The following is a 20,461-nucleotide window of genomic DNA, read 5'->3' as shown; positions in this document are numbered from 1 at the left end:
AGGTCTGAACTCCGCAGCAAGAAGAATTGTCCAAGATCTGTGCATTTAACTCGAGATCTAGAGTTGGCACAACATCATCTTGTATTTAGGTCGACAAAAAGACTACTCTTGATGTGTTATTGCAGGCTGTTGTGGAACTGAAAAAAAAGGCGAGAAGGGAAGATTCTGAGTAGTGATGGAAGAACTTACCGCCTTCGTGTCCAAGTCTTTTGATCAGAAAGTGAAAGAGAAGAAGGAGGTGATCACATACAGGGAGGTTCTGGAAACTGGACCAGCGAGAGGGAGGGAGCCGATCTCCACTGAACCAAGTCGGGAGGAGGTGAGCGCACTCGCCCGGGGAGGAGCGCGATCTCCAGGCAGGGAGACGGACATGCTTGGGCCGGAGCGAGCGAGGGATACGGGCAGCCCTAAACTAATTGATGGTAACTAGCTATACATATATTTGCCATTAGTCTATGCTGTTGCATCTCTTCATAGTCCTCACAAAATTCTCTGTGTGATTGACAGTGAGCTGGTATTCTGCACGTGCACAATTCTTTGCCATAATTTTACCTCCCTTTTATCCGATGATTTTTTTTTTATTGTGAGGCTCGCGGTACCCGAGACGAACGCAGAGCAATTGGTGGAATATAGAAATTAAAACGCTGACCAATATATGTCTGTTTCGTGTCAATTGTATGTGACTTTTGATTGTATTTGTAATTGTGCACTTATGGAGAACGCTGCATTTATTCTAGCTGATACTTGTGAAAGTTTTATGTGGCTTCTGTAATGTAGAATAGTATAATGTAAATTACTGTGCTGTCAGAAGGTGACCAGACGTACAAATGGCACTAAGCTCGTACGCCTTTTATTTAAAAAAAAAGGGAATAGCTATTTGCGAAAGCTTAATGGGAAACCTGGCGTTTAACCAAAAGAAAAAAAAATAATTTGTATCGCGTTAATGAGATATTTTTTGGAAGTGTTTAAAAATTCTTAAGCACCTGTTAAATGCATTTGAATTCAGGTGCAGTATTCAAACGTTCATTTATTTTCGACTCACTGCAAGGCCTGCGTGCATGTGTGTTTGTACAGTACTGTATGCGACTGTGGAGGATCACTGTAAATTGGACGTAATTTCAATTCATTGCAGAGGTTACATACAAACTGCACACTTTGCTTAACATAATACTGTATCTGAAAAAGTGCTGTGATGCTTCATCTCTGAATACCAACAACATAAATATTTTTTTCCGAATACATTGAATGCATTAAAATCGTTTATCATGAACTGTTAGGTCACAAATGAGACAGCTAGGAGACAGGTTTACCTTTCTGAACAATTAGCTCTGACTGCATTGTATAAAAGTCGGTTTCAGTAACTTCACAACTAATACAGTATTACTCCGCAATGAATGAATATGGATACAGAACGTGTGGGACGGATGTAATCTGTTCAGAGTGTTTTCTTTAGAGCTTTGGTCAAGCAACGATTTCTGTGTCCAGATCGGAACTCGATATAGAACATCTTCCGGATAAGCTCTAGTGATAATCAAAAATATTAAAAAAAAAAAACGTTGCTCATAACACCGTTCATTCTCGAGATTGCTTAGGCCAGTGCGGAAATATTACGTTTTAATACTGGCAACCACAGTGACAGTTCTCAAAAGGATCTTGTATAAGCTGCATTCCAGACACGTGTTTGTACTCCTGTTTTTCTTGCGAACTTCATTTTCGTACACAACATTTTGTTCAGTTTATTCAAACTGAGTTTGAATGTTTTTAATCATGCAAAATATGAAGATATTGTTACGTATAATGACAACCTTCAAAATGACATCTATGAAAATATTTTTTTGAAAAAAGGATTGAGTAGATAGGCTAAAAATCCTTAAATATTAACTCGTTTTACATCCTTAACGTTCACGTAATTGATAAATCATTACGTTGATCAAGTTCTTAAGTAAAAGGCTAAATTAATGTGTCAAAAAGTGAAAGAACGCGCCAATAAAAAAAATAAAAACTAAACCTAGATTTTTTATTACTCTGTACCAATAAATGAAGGTTGAAACCTTATTTTAAGCCTGTGTCAGATACCCAGTAGTGCGCACGTACATGCATATTTATAAGGATTCAATTATTTAAAAGCTTTCGGAAGACTACAAAATACCCGAGCTTGATACTGGTTATGATTGAGGAAACGCTAGGGTGTGATTTTAAGTGAGGTCTCTTAGTATTTGCTTTTTTTAAATAATATATCTTTAGGCCTTACGATCTGCCTCTGTTCCTGAAGGTAACACTGATATGAAAGAAAGAAAAGAAGATTCAAAGCCAATGGAAGACGAAACGCAGACTAAAATCAAGCAGCGCAGAAGTCGGACTAACTTTACCCTGGAACAACTGAACGAGCTGGAGAGACTTTTTGATGAAACTCATTATCCTGACGCTTTCATGAGGGAAGAACTTAGCCAGAGACTTGGTCTTTCTGAAGCACGAGTACAAGTAAGCGATTCAAATATATGGCTTAGTTTGTACATATGTGTCAATATACCTGTGACTCACCTGAATTTAATTGGTATTGTAAGAAGCTACCAAGTAGCCAAGCGCATTGTTATCCTGATTAAATACAAATTTACAGTGCAATAGTGTGAAAGGAAAATGTTTCAATCTAAATTCGTTCTATTTTTATGGAATTTGGAGTAGGGTACTGCTACATTAACAAAAAAAAAAGAAATTCTGCACTTGTTTAAAAGGGTATTTATTAAGTGCAATGTGGTGGTGTGGAAGTATTTGGGATCGTGTGACATTGTAACAGGATAAAAAGTCATATGGAATAAGGTTAAAATGAAGGCTTGGCGCTTATTCCAAATTATGATATTGTCCGAAAAAGCAATCTGTGTGAATAGACCAGTGTCACCAGTTGGGATAAATATATTTATATTTCAAGAAGAGCTTTTAAAATAGATCAATCTCTTTATATATGGTCTATAGAGAAATTGTATAGATACCAGTTAAACAAAATTATCATTGATTTAATCGTGAACTCTAGTGTCCCTTTTATTACATGCGTCTTTATGAAATAACATTTTTAGAAAATCGTCAGCTAACTTGTCAAAAGACGATTACGGCACGATTGCAACGAGTCATTGTAAAACACAATAGAAAAACTGTAATGGTAATAACAACCCTTTTCGTAAATTCTCGTTCCCCCAACATCTGTAAGTCTGCCTGGACTTTGAGATTTAGACAACACAGAGGACCATCTGTACAGAAATATAATAAGTGTCTTTAAGAAGAGTACAATCTACATGTAATAGGATCAGGGTAACTGAGCCGAATGACGATAATCAACATACACCCAGGTTTTGAACTGATTTATCAAACCGTATAATATCTTATTCCAATTGTTTTCAGTTCTTCGTATTGAAAAATAAAGCGTATTTATAAAGCGTATTTCAAGGTATTGTTGCTCTGTTCTGCCTTTTCCTCTGTTAACACGAGATGTAACTGGCCGAATGCAAGGAATACATCCATAGGATTTGCACCCAGTGTGCACCATTTAATTATGATTGTATGTATATCCTCAATAAAACTACTAAACGCGGAATTCCTAGTTATAAATTAGTGATTCTGCAAAAGCCTCAAGAAACGTGTGTCTTCACATTAATAATGTGGTGTTTGTACGTATTTGCAGACCACATTCATTGAATTTAAACACGTTTGTAACATCTTGCTCCATGTAGCGTAGGAATAAATATCATAACGGCGCAAATAATCATCTAATAAATACCAAAAATGGGCTTTTTTAATTTGATTAATTGGTTGTACACATTTTGGAAACCGAAAAATTGTTTCTGAGTTAATTTATCCATCGCCTTATGGGGGGATTCAAAGCAGATTATCATAATAATGAGGTGCTTAAGCTGCTTTCGCCAATTCTCTTAGCCGAAATAACGGTTTTAACAAAGAAGTACAGAGAAAGAGCAATCTTCAGAAAATTCTTTGTACTGGACTTGTTATGACAGTAATTAAACTAAACTGTGAGGCATTAAAAGCTTCAGTAACATAAATTTTCTTGCAGATAAAGCTAATTAATTTTACAGGCTACTAATGAGCACACTCTTCTTAGATCCCACAGCTCAGATGTCTAAAGCCATTATCAGATGTTGGTATTAGATATCAGTGAGTCAATTCAGTTCGTCTGGGACTATAATCTATAGAAAGATGAAACCAGTGCTGAGAAAGTAATTTATTATGGTCCAATTTAGGTTGCAAATTTCGATTAAAGCGTGTTTATATTTAATTATTAATTGTGTATTACTTGTTGTTGTTTCTCTGTCCCCTCTTGCTTGTATGTTTTAATGTAAGAATTAAAAAAAGAGGTAAGCAGCATTAATATTTTAGGAGTCTTATGGGATATTGCTTTCTGATTGTTGTCGTTTTGAGAAGAATTACACATGCCCCCTCACAAACAGCTGCCAGTCACAGTGGTTAATTAATTAATTTATTTCCCTGTAGGTTTGGTTTCAGAACAGAAGAGCTAAATGCAGAAAACAGGAGAATCAGCTACATAAAGGTGTGTGTCTTTCTTTTGTCATCTTAATTCACCTTGCTTTTAAATACATATGTCGCCCAAGACACGTTTACGAGCAACATAACTTCAGTATTTAAAGGAACATTACTCTGTCAAAACAATTCCTTAGAAAAAAGTCGATAGGACCTTCAAGTGAGAGGAATGTACTGTACAGGGGGGGAAAAGAAATCGCGATACTGTTTCCGAAGTCTTAAGGAGTCCACAGCTGTCTTACTGGGGGGACGTGAACACTCTTCACGCTTGTGCTGAGCGCTCAAAATGAGCACAACCGTACGGAAAGCTGCGAAATGACGCGCTTGACGGTGGTGCGTGTTTTTGGCCGACGTCTGAACACGATCTGTGCTTCTCACACAGGAGTTCTTATCGGAGCAGCCAGTCAGTTTGAGGCCTGCCGTGTAGCGCCATATGTCAACGTGGGAGCTCTGAGGATGCCATTCCAACAGGCAAGTCACAGTGAAGCACACACTCCGGAACTGGAGCACTCTCGCTCTTCGCGACCCCAAAGTAGAAGGACGTATTCTCTGATCAGTGGCACGTTACATTGCATTCACCTCTGACACTTCCCAGGTTCCAGTTTTACCTGTAAGGTGTGGTAGAAATGATACAGGGATGTGATGTGGAATTTTGATAGCACCTTACAGGGTTGCAGTATTAGTGTCTTCCGAAATTGACATCGGTTGTATATCAAATGTTAATGGCTGACTTTGTGACAGGCGGGGGTTTGTGGGTTGTAATGCCACCTAAAATGCTGCTTACTGTACGTTGGCGGCCTTTCAGGTGTTAATGTTTTCTCCCCTTTCTTCCTATTCGTATGTCTTTAGGATAGTCATTGCAACGTGCCGCCCTTGTCCTTTCAGGTCCAGGCCCAACTCCAGCTGGACAGCGCTGTGGCCCACGCACATCACCACCTGCACTCTCACCTGGCCGCACACGCACCCTACATGATGTTCCCCGCTCCGCCATTTGGGTTGCCATTGGCCACGCTAGCGGCGGAGTCTGCTTCAGCCGCCTCAGTCGTGGCCGCAGCCGCAGCCGCGAAGAGCACCAACAAGAACTCCAGCATCGCGGATCTGAGACTCAAGGCCAAAAAACACGCGGCCGCGCTGGGACTGTGACTAGCGGACAGCGCGTTTGAAAGACCGCAAGTGACGGACAGCCCGACGCAGCCACGCCGGCTTTTCATGAACTGAGAGAAAAAGACATTATTTATGAGTTTTTAAATGAAGGAGGAAAAAAATGGAGAACTATAAATATAGACTATTTATAAACAAAAAACTGTGAATGCTAACCGAACTGTGGAACGAGAGCAAAAAAAAAAAAAGAATTGTTATATTTATACAACTTGCGAAGCCAACTTGGGAACAGAATTAACAAGAAAAGTGAAAGAAATGTCTATAAAAGGAAGATTATACTGAGTATAGAGGAAAACGCAGCTGGGACGTTCGGGGTTTTGTTTGACAAAGCCAACAATTCTGCGCAGTTTTTCTTTCTAAAGTTATTATTTCCTATCGAAACAGAGGCTGGCCTCCTTATACTTCAAACAGACACCAGAGCGTCCCACAAAGGGACAAACTCTGGGCATTTTTGAACAAAAAGACAATGTGGGGGATTTTTTTTTCTTATTCTCCACATCAGAACTGCAGAACAGTATTTGCATGTATTTTCTCTTCATGGATGACGTTACTTGAGTCAGTTGCGTTTCATATTCATTTTTGTGGACTGCAGTCATTCAGAGGAGTCAAAGAAGCAAAACAGTCAATCAGATTGTGTTGGGGTGGGGCGGGGTGAGGTGTTTTCATTCGACTACATGATGATTCACTGTATAACTACTTATCTAAAATTCAAATCAAATTCGGTTGTAGGAGGTAAGGTGTCCATATTTGCAGATAATAGTGCCGATTCAAGTTCGCATTTCAAAAATGCTGAAGGCTTTGGGAAAAAATATATAGATAATAAGGTACGGGCACATGTAAAATATGTTGATACACAAGAAACAAAATTTATTTTGGTTATAGTGTGATTTAATATAACATTGTCAGAATCCTAATCTTTTTTCGGTGCGCTTATTCATGTACATTTTCCCCTATTGTAATGTTGGTGTTTTTTATTGCGTAGCTGTTAAAAAAAGGGGACCTTATAGGTGCAGATTTATTCAAGCCTGATATGGCTGTAAATTTACATCATTTTTTTATGTGAAACGTGAATACGCCAAAAGACAATGCTTTCAGTTCTTAAAATAAATTAACTTGACTTTGGTATAACAACTGTGTGATTTTCTATATTTCGTTCATAGCCCTGTGCTACTTTTCAAAACTGTGTTTTTCAAGACCTTTCTCTTATTTTTATTACAGATTTTGTTTCACTGTGCTTACAAACATATTTGGTATTCTGAATTTATAGAATTGGAACGAATTTTAAAAACAGGTTTATCTTCTTAGGTTCTTATTAAAAATTAATTTGTATGGAGATATAATTAAGACAACTGCAATAACCTTGACAGAAAAATGTTTTTTTTTAAATTACAAATGCCAAAACAAAAGGTCAATGCTGTGGAACTTTATATCTACTGTAATGCTACCAATACATAAAAAAGTGTTGTGACGGTTCTGCTCAAACTTTTTCACAAGTTCAAAACTTGTGAAAAACAACCGACAAATTGGAAATCTAATCAAGAAAATTACTTTTTAAAATGTAATGTTACACAACAATCGATTTCCTGAACTAGCTTAAAAAAACTCATTAGTTTAAATATTTGCTCGTCAATTTAGATTTGTAATATATGTGTCCGATTAATGACTTGAATTGCAATCTATATTCTGAGTGCATCCTACCAATATTATAACAAAGATGAATTCATTCTAAATATGATTTATAAAACATTTAATATATATATATAATTTCAATATTTTGGACCAGGGAAAATCACCAATAAGTTTTGCTGGTAGCCTGTTTTCGGAAACGCTTTATGGGGATCGTAATGTTCCTAGTTCATGTTCCTGCTGTCTAGTTAGTTTTCACCTTTTGTTAGTTCCCCAATGTGAGGTCCACTTTCACGCATATCAAATATTTAAGGACTTTCACTGTTTACACATTCCGAAACCGCAAATGTCTTTTTCTGCAAGGTGCATCAAACCGATGTACCAAACAGTATGTACTGTACAGTAAGATGTAAGTGTCCGACGACCTACGGATGTAAACAAAAAGGATCGCCAGAGACACCCCATAAATATCGTTGCCTTGTGTGTTGGGAATTGTGGCAATTGGATACATATTTGCTTTAAAAATTTAACAGCCATTTGACTTCAGCTAGGGGTCAATTGGGAAGACGTTTTGCTATTACTGTATGTTGTCACTTGCGTGCTCGCACTGTGACGTCGAGTCAAGTACTGTACCTGTCTCTCCTCTACGTCCGACTTTTACGGTGCAAACAAGTTTGGATTTTGTAGGACATGAGCTGTGTTTAGGGTTTCACCTTGAACTTAATGCTAAATTCAGGGGACAGTAAGCGGAGGCATGAAAAGCTGCACTTTATATATTCCTAGCACGGGTTTTGCCTTCGAAGGAGTTCATGATGAAAAATTGCGTCGGAATGAGAACACCGAAAGAGAAGAGTTGAGATTGAAAAAAGGTAAGGAAATCGATACACGTACTGTATGTGTAAAAGTTTACTTGTTTCGAAGCGCATTTTATTTGCGGGAACCTGAAATTTTGTTTCATGAACTGCGACTTTTGTTGCTTTAGCAGCTCTGTTGCCATGGTGCTGAAGTTGATAGTAACAAAAGAGGAGAGCAGGATTAAGTTCAGAACTTCGCTTTAAAACGAACAGCAACATATAACCCTTACGCAGTTTGATCCTAGCACGATATATGTGTGGTTTCGCATTTTAAAATGAAAACAAGACGACAGAATATGTATATTTCTACTAAATAAAGTTTAACCAACTGATGCCAAGAAAAGATGAAGAAAAAGCTACAGAGTGTTAACTTACTGTACAATAGCCAACTTGCCTGGACCTTATCGAAATATTTGGTAAGATAAAATCATTTTTTAATCACTTAGCTGTGCTGAGTAGACTACTCAAACAAAAACTGAAAAATAAATAAAATAATAACACAAGGTGATAAAATTATTAGAACAAACATAAATTGTATACATGATGTAAACTACTGCAAGTACATTGGTACTATCTTTGCTTTATAGCTCACAATAACCAAGGGATTTATATCCCCCATGGAATGAAATTATTATGAAGTACTAGATACTAAGGTAGCTTGGAAATGTAGGCCTCTCACATTTGCTGTAGTGATTTTGAAATTTTGTTTCAATATTTAGGGTTTGACTGTGTCTTGGACATACTTGTAAAAGTAGTGTAGGTGATTTTCAAAGTCTTCCCAGGAGATACCACTAACTTTAAAATAAAAGCTGCTATATCACAGTTAGCTGTATATTCCTTTGTGATCCGTGCTTTGTGGTTTTAATGTAACATCCCCTTACAACACAGAGAATGACTATTTCTACAGGTAGGATTTAAAAGAGTATATGGAACAAAAATAATGGGCCCTCTCATTGAAAAGAAGGAAAACCTATAGCACCATTACTTTCTACAAAATAAAAAGCTGTAGACCTATATTACTGTCATGGATGAGTGACACGAATCAACATTACTGAATGCTGTTGCAACCTTCAATTTTCTTTAAATTGATATGGTCAGTCTTTGCATGTTTCCACAAAGAAATATGCCAGGTAAATGTACAGTAAATCAGTAAATGTCAGCATTCTTGGAACAAGGGTAACACACAATCTGTTCGGGGGAGTGTAATACATACAACACAACAAATAACAGATTTCAAATGACTAAAAATACAAATGCTGTTCCTTATGAAATAGAAATATCTTAAATATCTTAAATCTTAATTTTCTTTTGGTAAACGTTTATTGGTCCAGCCTGTTAAAAGGCAGAATTGTAAATCTTTTCAAAGAACAGTTTTCTCTCTTACAGCATTCTTTTAAAAACATTTAACCTTATCGGATATGTCTCTGCACTGGATTAGCATTCTTCTTGTTCATGTTATGAAATTTTGTTATTTTTTTCTGGGTATTGCCCGAAAGTTGTAAAATATTGTTTGAACAAATACAAGTAGCTTTTAGGGGTGAGAAGCAACATACTTTGAACATTAGGTAATGAGTGGATATTGAATATGCCTACACACAATTTTCATGCGCCCTTGTTCCTTCATGCCACCTCTCTTACAGTAAGCTCTGTCCTCTCCTGAGGACTCACTGATGTATCAGGTTTTGCATTTACACCCAACCACAGACACTGTGCTTTTTGCATTGCTGTTCTGAGGTCACGAATAAGGCATCACTTTTAACATTTTGTGGTTGCCTGTTATTTGTTGAAGAATCCGGTCTTTGAGGGACCTGAGAGTCTGAGGGGGAACACTAGAAGCAGTTTCGAAATATGTTGCTATTATAACCTATCTGGTTATTCTGTCAACCTGAGGAGTATTGAAATTACATACTGTATGTTTCCCAATGGCTCAGACACATTTCCCAGCTTCACCTACAGCCAATATTTATCTCTTTAAGTTGCTTACCGCCTTTGTTCATGAATGTGATATGTTTTACCACGTTCAGCCTGCCAGAAAGCCAAAGCTTTTTCTTACGGTTTGATATGAGCACAACAACAAGTTGTGAATTAATTTGAACAATTTAATAATGAACAATAAATAACCTATTTCTATAATAAGTGGTAAGAGTAGAACATTTTGAATTATTTAGTGCTGTGTAGTCTAACATATTTTCTATGTGTCTCAGAAAATGGGCCTTTTTTTTCAGAGCTACCTAAAGGTATAAATTGCAACATATTAAGCGTTGGAAAGAACTGTTAAAAACAGGGTGCAGACAAGACAAAAGACAATAGACATCAGGAGAATTGTGAGATGAAAGGAAAACTTCAAAGGCATGAAACAAAGTGAAAGTGAAAAAGAAACCTACTTAAAATTTGCTCAAATAGCACTCTGCTAAGCAATTAGGGAATCCTATCACTCAGAAATATCACATATGTTTCCAGGGCCCAGAACAGCTAAGTACTGTAGATTTTGTTATTTGTGCAATCTTAATGCCATTATTTTAAACACTACAATCTATGTTTTCAGGTTGATGAGATGTATGTGTTAAAATGGCTTTGGAGAGAAAATCTTAATACTTTTCTGCTTTCATGATGTTATTCAAGAGTTCTAAGAAAGTAAAAAGGACTTAAAAGTATTAAAGAACTTTCCATTTCATTCATAATGTTTATGAAAATATGACATGCATGTACGTTTCTGGCTTACGATAATATCTTCTATATTAGATATTCAAATACACATTGCCATCTGTGAGTGAGTTTTAAATACTGTAGTACAATGTATAAATGCAATTAATAGGTATTTTTAATTGTTATACTTAAAAAAAAGTTCATTTGCTTAAATTGCACCATTATGTCTTTAGATCACTTAACACCAGAGTTAAAAAAAGTGTATGTATGTCTCACTGTCTAGAGAGACTAGTTTGTGCAGCCAAACCTTCATTATTAAATAGAATAAACTAAGTGATATAATTTAGGATCATTTGAGTGTGCTTTTAGTCCATCTGTGCGCATTTTTATTGAGCTTAATTGCCCTTCATTTTCAATATCCTGATACATATTTAAACAAGTAACACTTAAAGATATTCCATTCCAGCTCCCTGTTATGTGCAGCTTGTTTTTCAATACTTGATCTATTAGGACCATGATCATCAGAATTGATTAGAGAATAATTTGTAGTTTGGTTTTGTAATGAAAAATGTATCAATAATCCCAATGTTCATGAGAATGTCTGACACGTAATGCATTTCCAAAGTTAAAATTCCTAACTGAAAATCTATTTCTGTTTCCTTGGTTAGCTTGGGTTACAAATAATAACATAGTAGATATGGTCAATTTCGTTTAGTAACTGGTGTATTTTGAAGTTTAATTCATTTAAATTTTTAGTTTAAATGTCTGTTTACTGTACTATTGCTTACTGAAAATATCATGTTAAGCTCATGTGTGTTGGAATTGTATCATTGGTGCAATTGTTGTTATAAATGTGAAATTCTTATAGACCATATTTTTATTTGAACTTTTTGAAATTTCAAATTGATAACAATATTCTCTTTGTAGGTTATTGATAAAAAAATATAATCAGGATTTTTATTAAAACTTCATATATTATTATTCAGGATACTTTTAAACTTTATTATTAAAATCTGGTCATATTTGCTCTGTGACGTTCGGTAGCTCATGCCTTTGCCTTGTGTCACTTCAATTTGACTGGATGAGCATGTTTTTTTCAGTCTTTAGTCAAAGCCTATGAGCCTTCTTAATAGGAAAACAATAGCTTCCTAATAAGTGTCTCCTTTAGATGAGCCCTGGACAGTAAAGTTATAATACTAGAGACCATTGCTGATCATTTCCACTTTTGTCTGGTATTATTCTTTAATGTCACAACTTCAGAATAACAAAGTTTTAAAATGAATTGAATAATCTAACAGTTGTGTGGTATAATATAAACATTCTTTACACTGATAACAGAATGTTCAGCTTCTTCGCTATGAAATTGTGACAAAAGACAACACTTCAGGAATGGTACGTCATGTAGGCAGACATTGAGTTTAACAGGAAGAAGAGTGCAGTCGGATGTAATGTAATATAATGTAAATCAATGCTGTAGTTTTCAGACCGAAGGAAAAAAATTGGATCCAGCAAATCCATTACACTTCAACCGGGACAGATGGATCTGTTAGAAGACGAAGGTTAACAAGACTTCTGTAGTTCTATCGGATTAAAAGGTTGGCTCAGCAATCTGGCAATGCCTAATTAAATATGACTACGTTAGAGTCCACCGTTCCTTCCAGAGCATGAGGTGTAGTAAGGCATCTCATTCAGAAATGGATATCAAAACAGATTCTACGAGTGTGCTTTCTCCTTCACGTACAGAATGGACGCAGTGTTTTGAGGACTTTGTGATGATTTCCTTGCTGAGAATAGGCCTGCGTGACGCAAACTCAGTCTCAGTCAGCAGAAATCTAACAATTTATAGACAGCTTTTTGGAGTTACCACATGGAGACAAAGATAGAGGTGTTTTCCTTTGCCCAGTCAACGAGGTGTCAACAAGGCCAAGACAGAATGTAAATACTGTATACTGTACTAAGAAGCATTAAAACATAGCAAATGAATCTAGGAAGTAATAACATTTATTTCATTTGTAATGTCCCTTGGTATACTGCATGTTTGAGGTCTACAACTTCTATTTAGCTTCTTCAGACATAATTCAAATGAATTCTGCATTAGGTGTAAATTAACATCTAATCAAATTTCAATCTCATTACCTGTAGTTGCCCCACAGTACCACTGGGTGACACTGTATGCGGTAAACAGTAACAGTATGTTGAAAGCCCCCATACTAAGACAGCGTTACATGGGATGAAAGTTCAAGTTAGGAATGGTTGTTTTCCACATCTTAAAACATATAAACAAGTTGCAAAGTACAAACACAAATCTATTTTAAATGGGATAATAGAACTCCACACAACATATCTAGTGTTAAAAAGCAGGATCTTTTATTTTAGGTATTTGATCCAGAAGCAAATACATTTATGAAAGACAAAAAAATCATTGTGATCAAAAAAGAAAAAAAAACACATAATTCTCCTTAAAAATGGTGAAACTGTATTTTTTTTTGTTGAGAATCACCTTTTAACTCTGGGAACTTGGATTTTACCTGACATCTGTTTGAAGGCAGGCAAGAGAGGCACTGTGATGGTCTCCTAAGAGAGTCAACTGGACACTGCACACCTAAATTGGCAGTAACTGGCCTTTAATTTGACAGGCTGAGCTATGAGAAGCCAAGAACAGAGAACCTCCGCAGAAAGCAAATGGAGCCCAGGACTGAGGTGCCAGGGCGTTTGGGAGGGGGAAACAGCCAGTCTGACTAGGAGTCCTCAAAAAGCAATTCCCATTGATTCTCCACTCCTGAATGGACACAAATGAGGCTGATAATGCAGCGGCTTTGTAGCTGTAAATAAAGCAATAAACCATTTAAGAAATCCAGGTGAAAATTATAACATGGAAAGTCTCAAATGATCTGTCAAAGGGAAAAAGTCAGAACAAACACTGGTGATGACAATTATACTTAAACCTAAATTGATGCCATATGCCAGAATTTCTGATGTATTTTATACACATTTGCGAATGGGAGATTGCCACTTACTGATGTTAAACATTTAAAATGCCCATCAGATGACACTATAACAAGTGACAGCAATCCCAGTGTAATTCACTATATAAACAAGTGTAGAATTTCTTGTTGAATTTATTTATTTTTGAATGCATATGAAGTACATGTTTGATCCTGAGCCGTTTTGTGCTTAATCACATTCAACCCCTAATCAACAAGACGTAAGCATGAATGGGCTTGTATTTTATAGTGTGCCCACGCACTACAATTCAGCACTGAGTAATTTTTAAGCAGCACTATGTGAGGTTGAGCACAGAGTTGTGTTCTATAAATAGAGTTGAGAAGGATAATGGGAGATAAGGAAAAGTGCAAAGATGTAAATACTAAAATGGTGCAGTCACATGATTTAAGAAAAAAAGTTTGACAGTGTCTCTCAGTTATCTCAGTGAGAGCCAAACATTTTAAAATGTCTCATGTCACACACCCCTCTTTTCCTAACTCACATAAAAGTAGAAAGCAGAATAAAGAGAAATAAGCTATTATGGATATTTACAGAACTCACTGGAACACATTTTGAAGGACTAAACAAGGATTTCAAAAAGTGATAGAAAAAACAGAGTGAATTACTGGAAATTGTCAGTCTGTCTATATGAAAAATAAATTATTAGAATAACTGTAAAATTGTCAGGGGCTTTGAATAAAATCTTCAGTTAGTGTGATGAACTAGTTCATTTGGGTTTGCATCAGACATCTGTTTGTTGGTTTTGCTGTTAATATAAATAAGAATAATGCTTAATGCTCTCACATTTTTTACAGTTATTGAACTTACTTCTTAAAATGTTTTGTCCTTGGTGTATTGTGTAGACTTCACACAGACAACAGCGAGCTGTGAGACAACAGAACTAACCAACGTACTGTATCACCACACGGTCTCCAAGGTCTCAGTTTTGAACAAAGAATTCCTCCTTTCCAAATACAAAACATCTTTGAAAATAATCTAAATATCACAGTTTATTCTTATTCTTATTCTTATTATTAGTATTATTATTGTTGTTATTATTAGAAGTATTATTATTAAATATATAAAATGTTTGAAGTTTTTTTTGTTGATGAGTTTTACCTTTAGATTTTGTGTTGTTCTCTCAAATCTTGTTAGTTTCTGTAAAGCATCTCTTTAATCTCTCCTATAGTCCATATTTGACTGACTAATCATATTTTCCCAATGTTGTATGCTTTAGAATAAAGCAAAATCTTTTTATTAATCCATATAAATTGATAAAATTCTCATCTATTTAAATTTACTATAAATGTTAATTATACCAGCAATTCTGTATTTTCTGAAGAATACAGTATATTTTATATTACAACTTCTTGCAATACTAATGATTGAAACTAATATTGATTGTATTACTGTTTATATTTTTCCCTGGTGTAATAAATAACCTGTTATAATTGAGACATTTACAAATTCAAGTTCAATAACAGCAAACAATGTTAGATTAATTTACACAAAATTAAGATAAAAGTTATCAGTCTCATTCCTGTGGTTTTGATGTTTTGCAACAAGTAGATACAATATATAACATCTTAATTTAATTTCTTAATTCCTTCCTAGCAATTTGAATGATTAGCACTTCTTCTGTCTGACTTGAAAAATAAAGATGAAAAAAGCTGAATTTTTTTGCCATCAAGGTATTAGGTATCACAAATCAGAAATAAAAGTAACTTTTTGTGGAAATGCTTTAATTAAAATTAAAATCCTGCTAAAAGAAATAAGTAGTTTGTCACATGACAAATGTTTAGAAAATTGCCCTTGTGTCACAAAGTTCCATTGCATGAATTTAGAAGCACATATATTCTGAATGAATAGTTTTTTTATGAGGTTCTAAAATGATCAGTGCTGGGTTAGGGTTCTGGGCTTGTAACTGGAAGCTTGTGAGCTCAAGTCCCTGGTGTTCCACTCAAACACACAGCTTTGTATTTGGGTGCAAGTGTGAGCTGCTAAAGAAATTCATAATTAGAGTCTGCATCTTTTCCCTGCGTTAATACATGTTTTCTCAAGGTGCTCCTGTTTCCTCCCACTTTCCAAACACAAGATGGCTAGCTTAATTAGCGTCTCTGTATTGTGCTTGTGTACAGTAAGTGCCCTGTGACAGACTGGCATCCTGTCCAGTGTTTAGTTCAGCCTTGTTCCCTCTGCTTCTGGGGTATGCTTTGGCTCCTGTGAACCTTATCAAAGAATTGTGGATGGATGAAAACTTTTTTAGTAAAAGTGTGTTATACTGAAGTGCATAGGTAGTAATCAGACACTCATTTAGATGACATACGGTAAATGCTATCTGTTTTTCATTGCACTTTAACTGGAGTTTCTGAATTTTGTATACAACATTCTGGTCCTCTTTACAATGCCTACTGTATATTTCCCAATGGAGGTTACTACTTGCTTGGTCAATAGCTTTGAATTTCTAAAAGATATGCTGTACTGGTATAACAATAATGTAAACCAAATTTAGAGTTGATGAACCTTTTACACAATCATTATGATATGAATTATTGCCATGAAAAGAGTCCCAGTACAGACATCCAGAGAAAGAATACTGAGTCCCTAGTCTGTACAGCTCCACCAGTGACTACAGATTGTGGGAAGATTGTGGAAACTCAACGTCTTGGTTCTTGGCAGTTTAATCTCCTTTTGGTGGCTTACTTCCCCTTAAGGACAATGCTATTCTACTATATACAGTACATCCACTCCACTCTGTATATGATGTGTATAATAAATTCATAATGTTTCAGATATGCAAATAAAATGCATTTAAAAGCATTTTGGTTGAAAGTCCAAATCTTCTTGTACCTCTTACACCAAAGGATAATATAAAGGAAAATAATATTTACAGCTATGACTGCTTTTTATGTAATACTTTAATTACTGATATGTTGAAGGAAAGAGCTATAAGGTTACACTGTGTGAAGGAAGGGTAAGGCTTTGATCTGCCTCAGTGTCTAGTCTTGCCATGGTTTCATTAGTATATATTAGTGTATTTTGAACATGAGTAAATTAAATGTGCTACAACTGGCATTTTAAAAAAACAGATGTGGCTTTCATGGAGTTCAAGTTGAGGGGGCAGGAAAAAGATCTATTTGTATTTAAGTAACTGTAGTTTTTTTTCTTTAAATGCCTGTCTTAAAAGTTTCTTACAAGTAAATTGCTTAATTTGATTTATGGATTTCAAAATGCCACACTGTAGCTCAGAATTTCAGAGCTGTCTTCAGAGTGTGTGCTGGGAAAAAGCATGAAACATATAAAACAAAATAGACACTGCTATTGACTCCTACAGTCGCTTATTCAAGAAAACAAGTCTTGCATATATGACAGTAATGACAGGCCATCAAGCTATGAATTTTAATGAACGCTTAGGGGAAATTACCAGATAAATTCTTCAGCCTTTATATTGTACACATATATTTCACAATCTGGGACTAAAGATAGTATATAGACATAAACCAGAGGAAACAGGAGTCCAATTTAAATGTGCATTTTAACACGTAGAATTGCATGGAGTAAAAAAGGGCATTACTTTGAGGTAGTTGATACAGCCTTTGCAGATTTATAGTTCTAATTCAATATGTTATGCAATTTCAAACCAAAGAAGTACAAAGCAACAACATTGTTTATGTAAATGTGACCGAACAATCATTACAAGTTTCGGAAATGCACTACTGTGGGTACAACTGGCGTTATTAATTTGAAAACAGTGAAGCTTCTTTAATTTATTAAAACATTAAGTGTACTTTATTATTGAAATTTTAATGAAATCACTGGAATGTGGCACATTGCTGATAGACTTCAAATCTTGTAAACTGTGGTCAAAAGAAAATACAATGGAAGAGTGGCTTCTGCTTTAAAGTTTATCCCTCCGGCACCATTATATAAGCATACATATGGGACAGTAAAAATGGAAGACGACACATTAAATGACATTATTATAAAATGCAATACTCCTGGAATGATCCCTTATTAAATTAGGCTCTATGATCTGAGATGAATTTCCCCAATCCCTAATCCATCACAGGAGAAATATTAAAAGATAGGTCTCAACTGGTATTAGAATCTCACTCAGTCTTTACTTTCATTATTTTGAATTAGGGTGCTACTGGGGGAGAGCCTCTTAATGAGAATTAGAGTGATTCACTAGCCTTAGTTTGGATTTTGACAAGTAAAATATTAACTCTTCAGTCACAGCTGTCTGAATTAAAATACTCTGTAGCCACGGATGCACAAATTAAATTGGCCTTTATGTTTCTTACAAAGCTGACCCCCTGTGGGGCTAAAACATCAAGACCAACAATTTTCAAAAAGTCACAGTGTATCATTTCACAGCAAGAAAATGCATTAGTGCTGTTTTCCTTTCCTGGCCCTCTCAGAAACAGACACCCACACCCACTCATGTCTTTCTTTGCCTTATGTGTCTATGTACCAGTACAGTAAATGTTGACCCCATGCTGTTGTAACTGGTAGAGCATTAATAGCAATATCCCTCATTTGCTCACTTTATCTGACTCCAAAAGAACTGAAATTATACTGTTTTGTGTGCCCTGAATCCTGAGAAAGGATGTTTATAAAAGTTATGTTTGTTTATTTTTGCAGCTACACACAGCATTTATGCATTTACCTTTATTAATATAAGAAATGATTCATATTAACACCTAGGGCAATGTGAGAGTGTGTTCCAGTAACTAGGGTGGATGACACTTAAATAACCTTGCTTGATGAAGGTATCATCAACCTTGGCAATGATTGCAGTGGACAAATGAACAACTGGATATGGCTAATGTGTCTTGCATTGCTGTGCCCTAGCCAGGGTGACTCTGGTCCATTATACACTAAATATTTTCATAGATTGTTTAATTTTAAGGCTAATTGTTACCTACCATGATTTAAATATTGTCTTATAAATACACATATATGCTCATAACTTTGTATTTACTTTTTTGTTACATTAGATCTAAATAAAGAAACAAATGCAGTAATGCAAGGTTGTTTATTCGTTTCTTGTATGTAATTTCACATACTGTACTACCTTGTTTTATAGTCAGATAATAAAACAGCAAGAAAAAAATTATGTTTTTTTTTATTTTTCCATTTGGGTCCCCAACAGTACTTTGATTCTGTAAGCATAGCTCTAAGACCCTCAGAGTCCTTCCTCTGTTAAGTTCTTAACAAAGTATTGATTTCAGCTAGAATAAACACTTCAGTGACCTTAGAGTCTGTTAGTGTTATACTTCAAATCATTACATTTTAGGTTTTGCTTTAGGTTATGTCACATCTGCCCCACAAAAAAATAAAAAAATACATTAGGAATTACAGCCCAAAAATGAAAAACACATGGCCATCCTGTGACTGTTGCACTGAAAAAAAAATGTGTTCCTCTTATTAAAATCCCAGTGTTTATTCTGTTTTTGATTACTTTGTTCTTGTCTAGTCCGAGCTTACCAAAAGTACCTGATAGACAAAATAGGCACTATCTGCTCACAGAAGAGGTGTTAAACCTTCTTAAGCTTGACTGAGACAGCCAGGCAAGGGCTGCAATACTGCTGGAAATGTATACTAGCTCCAGTGCTCAGACTACAGAACATCATTTTAATGGGATTGTCCAGCTGAAAAGCCCAGAAATCAAAGATATTTTATTACTCTGAGTTATATGACATCTTAAGAACATAAGAAAGGTTGCAATGGAGGGGAGGCTGTTTAGCCCGTCTTGCTTGTTTGGTGGTTTAGTAAAACATCACATTACATGCAGGATGCGTGCAGAGCACTTCAGTCCAGGCTGTTCCTGTATCAAATGACCTCACTTGCAGTGTAAATGGACACATATAAAATAGTCAGTAGGAGCACATTATTAACGTTTACAGATTCCATTGACTGGAAGTGGCACCTGTGGCATTTGATGCCAAAAAATAAGATTTTTCCCTTTCTGATGGATTATACAGAGCTGTCAGATGTGGTGGTTTACCTACAGTACAGAGATGTTTGACATAGTTTCTCTGCAATACAGCATAGCACTAGAGCAGGTTTGCAGAAGCAATGAACAAAGCAGGACTAATATGAAGCAGAATGCATGAAGTAGTTTTATAGTTACTCTGTTATGCATTTAACAGAATTATGATATCAGTGTCCAAAAGTCCCACTATAATTGCATTGAGTGTAAATGGTAAACTGTGACCAACTTAAATATTGTTTCCCTCCATTTATACATAATTAATTAGGCTGTCTAATAAATCATTGTGCAGTCTATCAATCTAGAGATCTTTAGGAGTCACATAAAGCACTACTTAAAGTCATCAGACTTACGAGGTGGTCAAATAAGAAATGGCTTTTTATATGTGGTGTTTTCAGAGCCAGTTAAACCCATCATTATCCGCAGATGATTACAGAATAACCTTGGGGAGGCCTTCGTCTGCCTTCATCCAACAGCATAACAACCACAATTGCTTACACTTATATAGCGCTATTCTGGACACTCCACTCAAAGCACTTTACAGGTAATGGGGATCCCCTCCACCACCACCAACGTGCAGTCCCACCTGGATGATGCGACGGCAGCCACAGTGCGCCAGAACGCTCACCACACAGCTATCAGTGGGGAG

At 35.8% G+C, this 20,461-nt stretch overlaps 1 protein-coding gene across 1 annotated transcript; it reads left to right on the top strand.

Moving 5' to 3' along the window:
- On the top strand, positions 1–6,831 carry shox2 (shox homeobox 2). The gene is made up of 5 exons (XM_088913451.1): positions 1–422; positions 2,273–2,481; positions 4,498–4,555; positions 4,928–5,016; positions 5,395–6,831. The coding sequence occupies exons 1-5, from the start codon at positions 176–178 to the stop codon at positions 5,686–5,688; spliced, it is 897 nt and encodes a 298-aa protein (XP_088769577.1). The 5' UTR covers positions 1–175; the 3' UTR covers positions 5,689–6,831.
- Positions 6,832–20,461: the final 13,630 nt, after the last annotated feature.

The sequence above is a fragment of the Atractosteus spatula genome, chromosome 4, assembly GCF_055471065.1.
Source record: "Atractosteus spatula isolate fAtrSpa1 chromosome 4, fAtrSpa1.hap1, whole genome shotgun sequence".
Classification (NCBI taxonomy): domain Eukaryota; kingdom Metazoa; phylum Chordata; class Actinopteri; order Semionotiformes; family Lepisosteidae; genus Atractosteus; species Atractosteus spatula.
The sequence above is the reverse complement of the archived record's forward strand: the minus strand, read 5'-3'. Positions and strand labels throughout refer to the sequence as shown.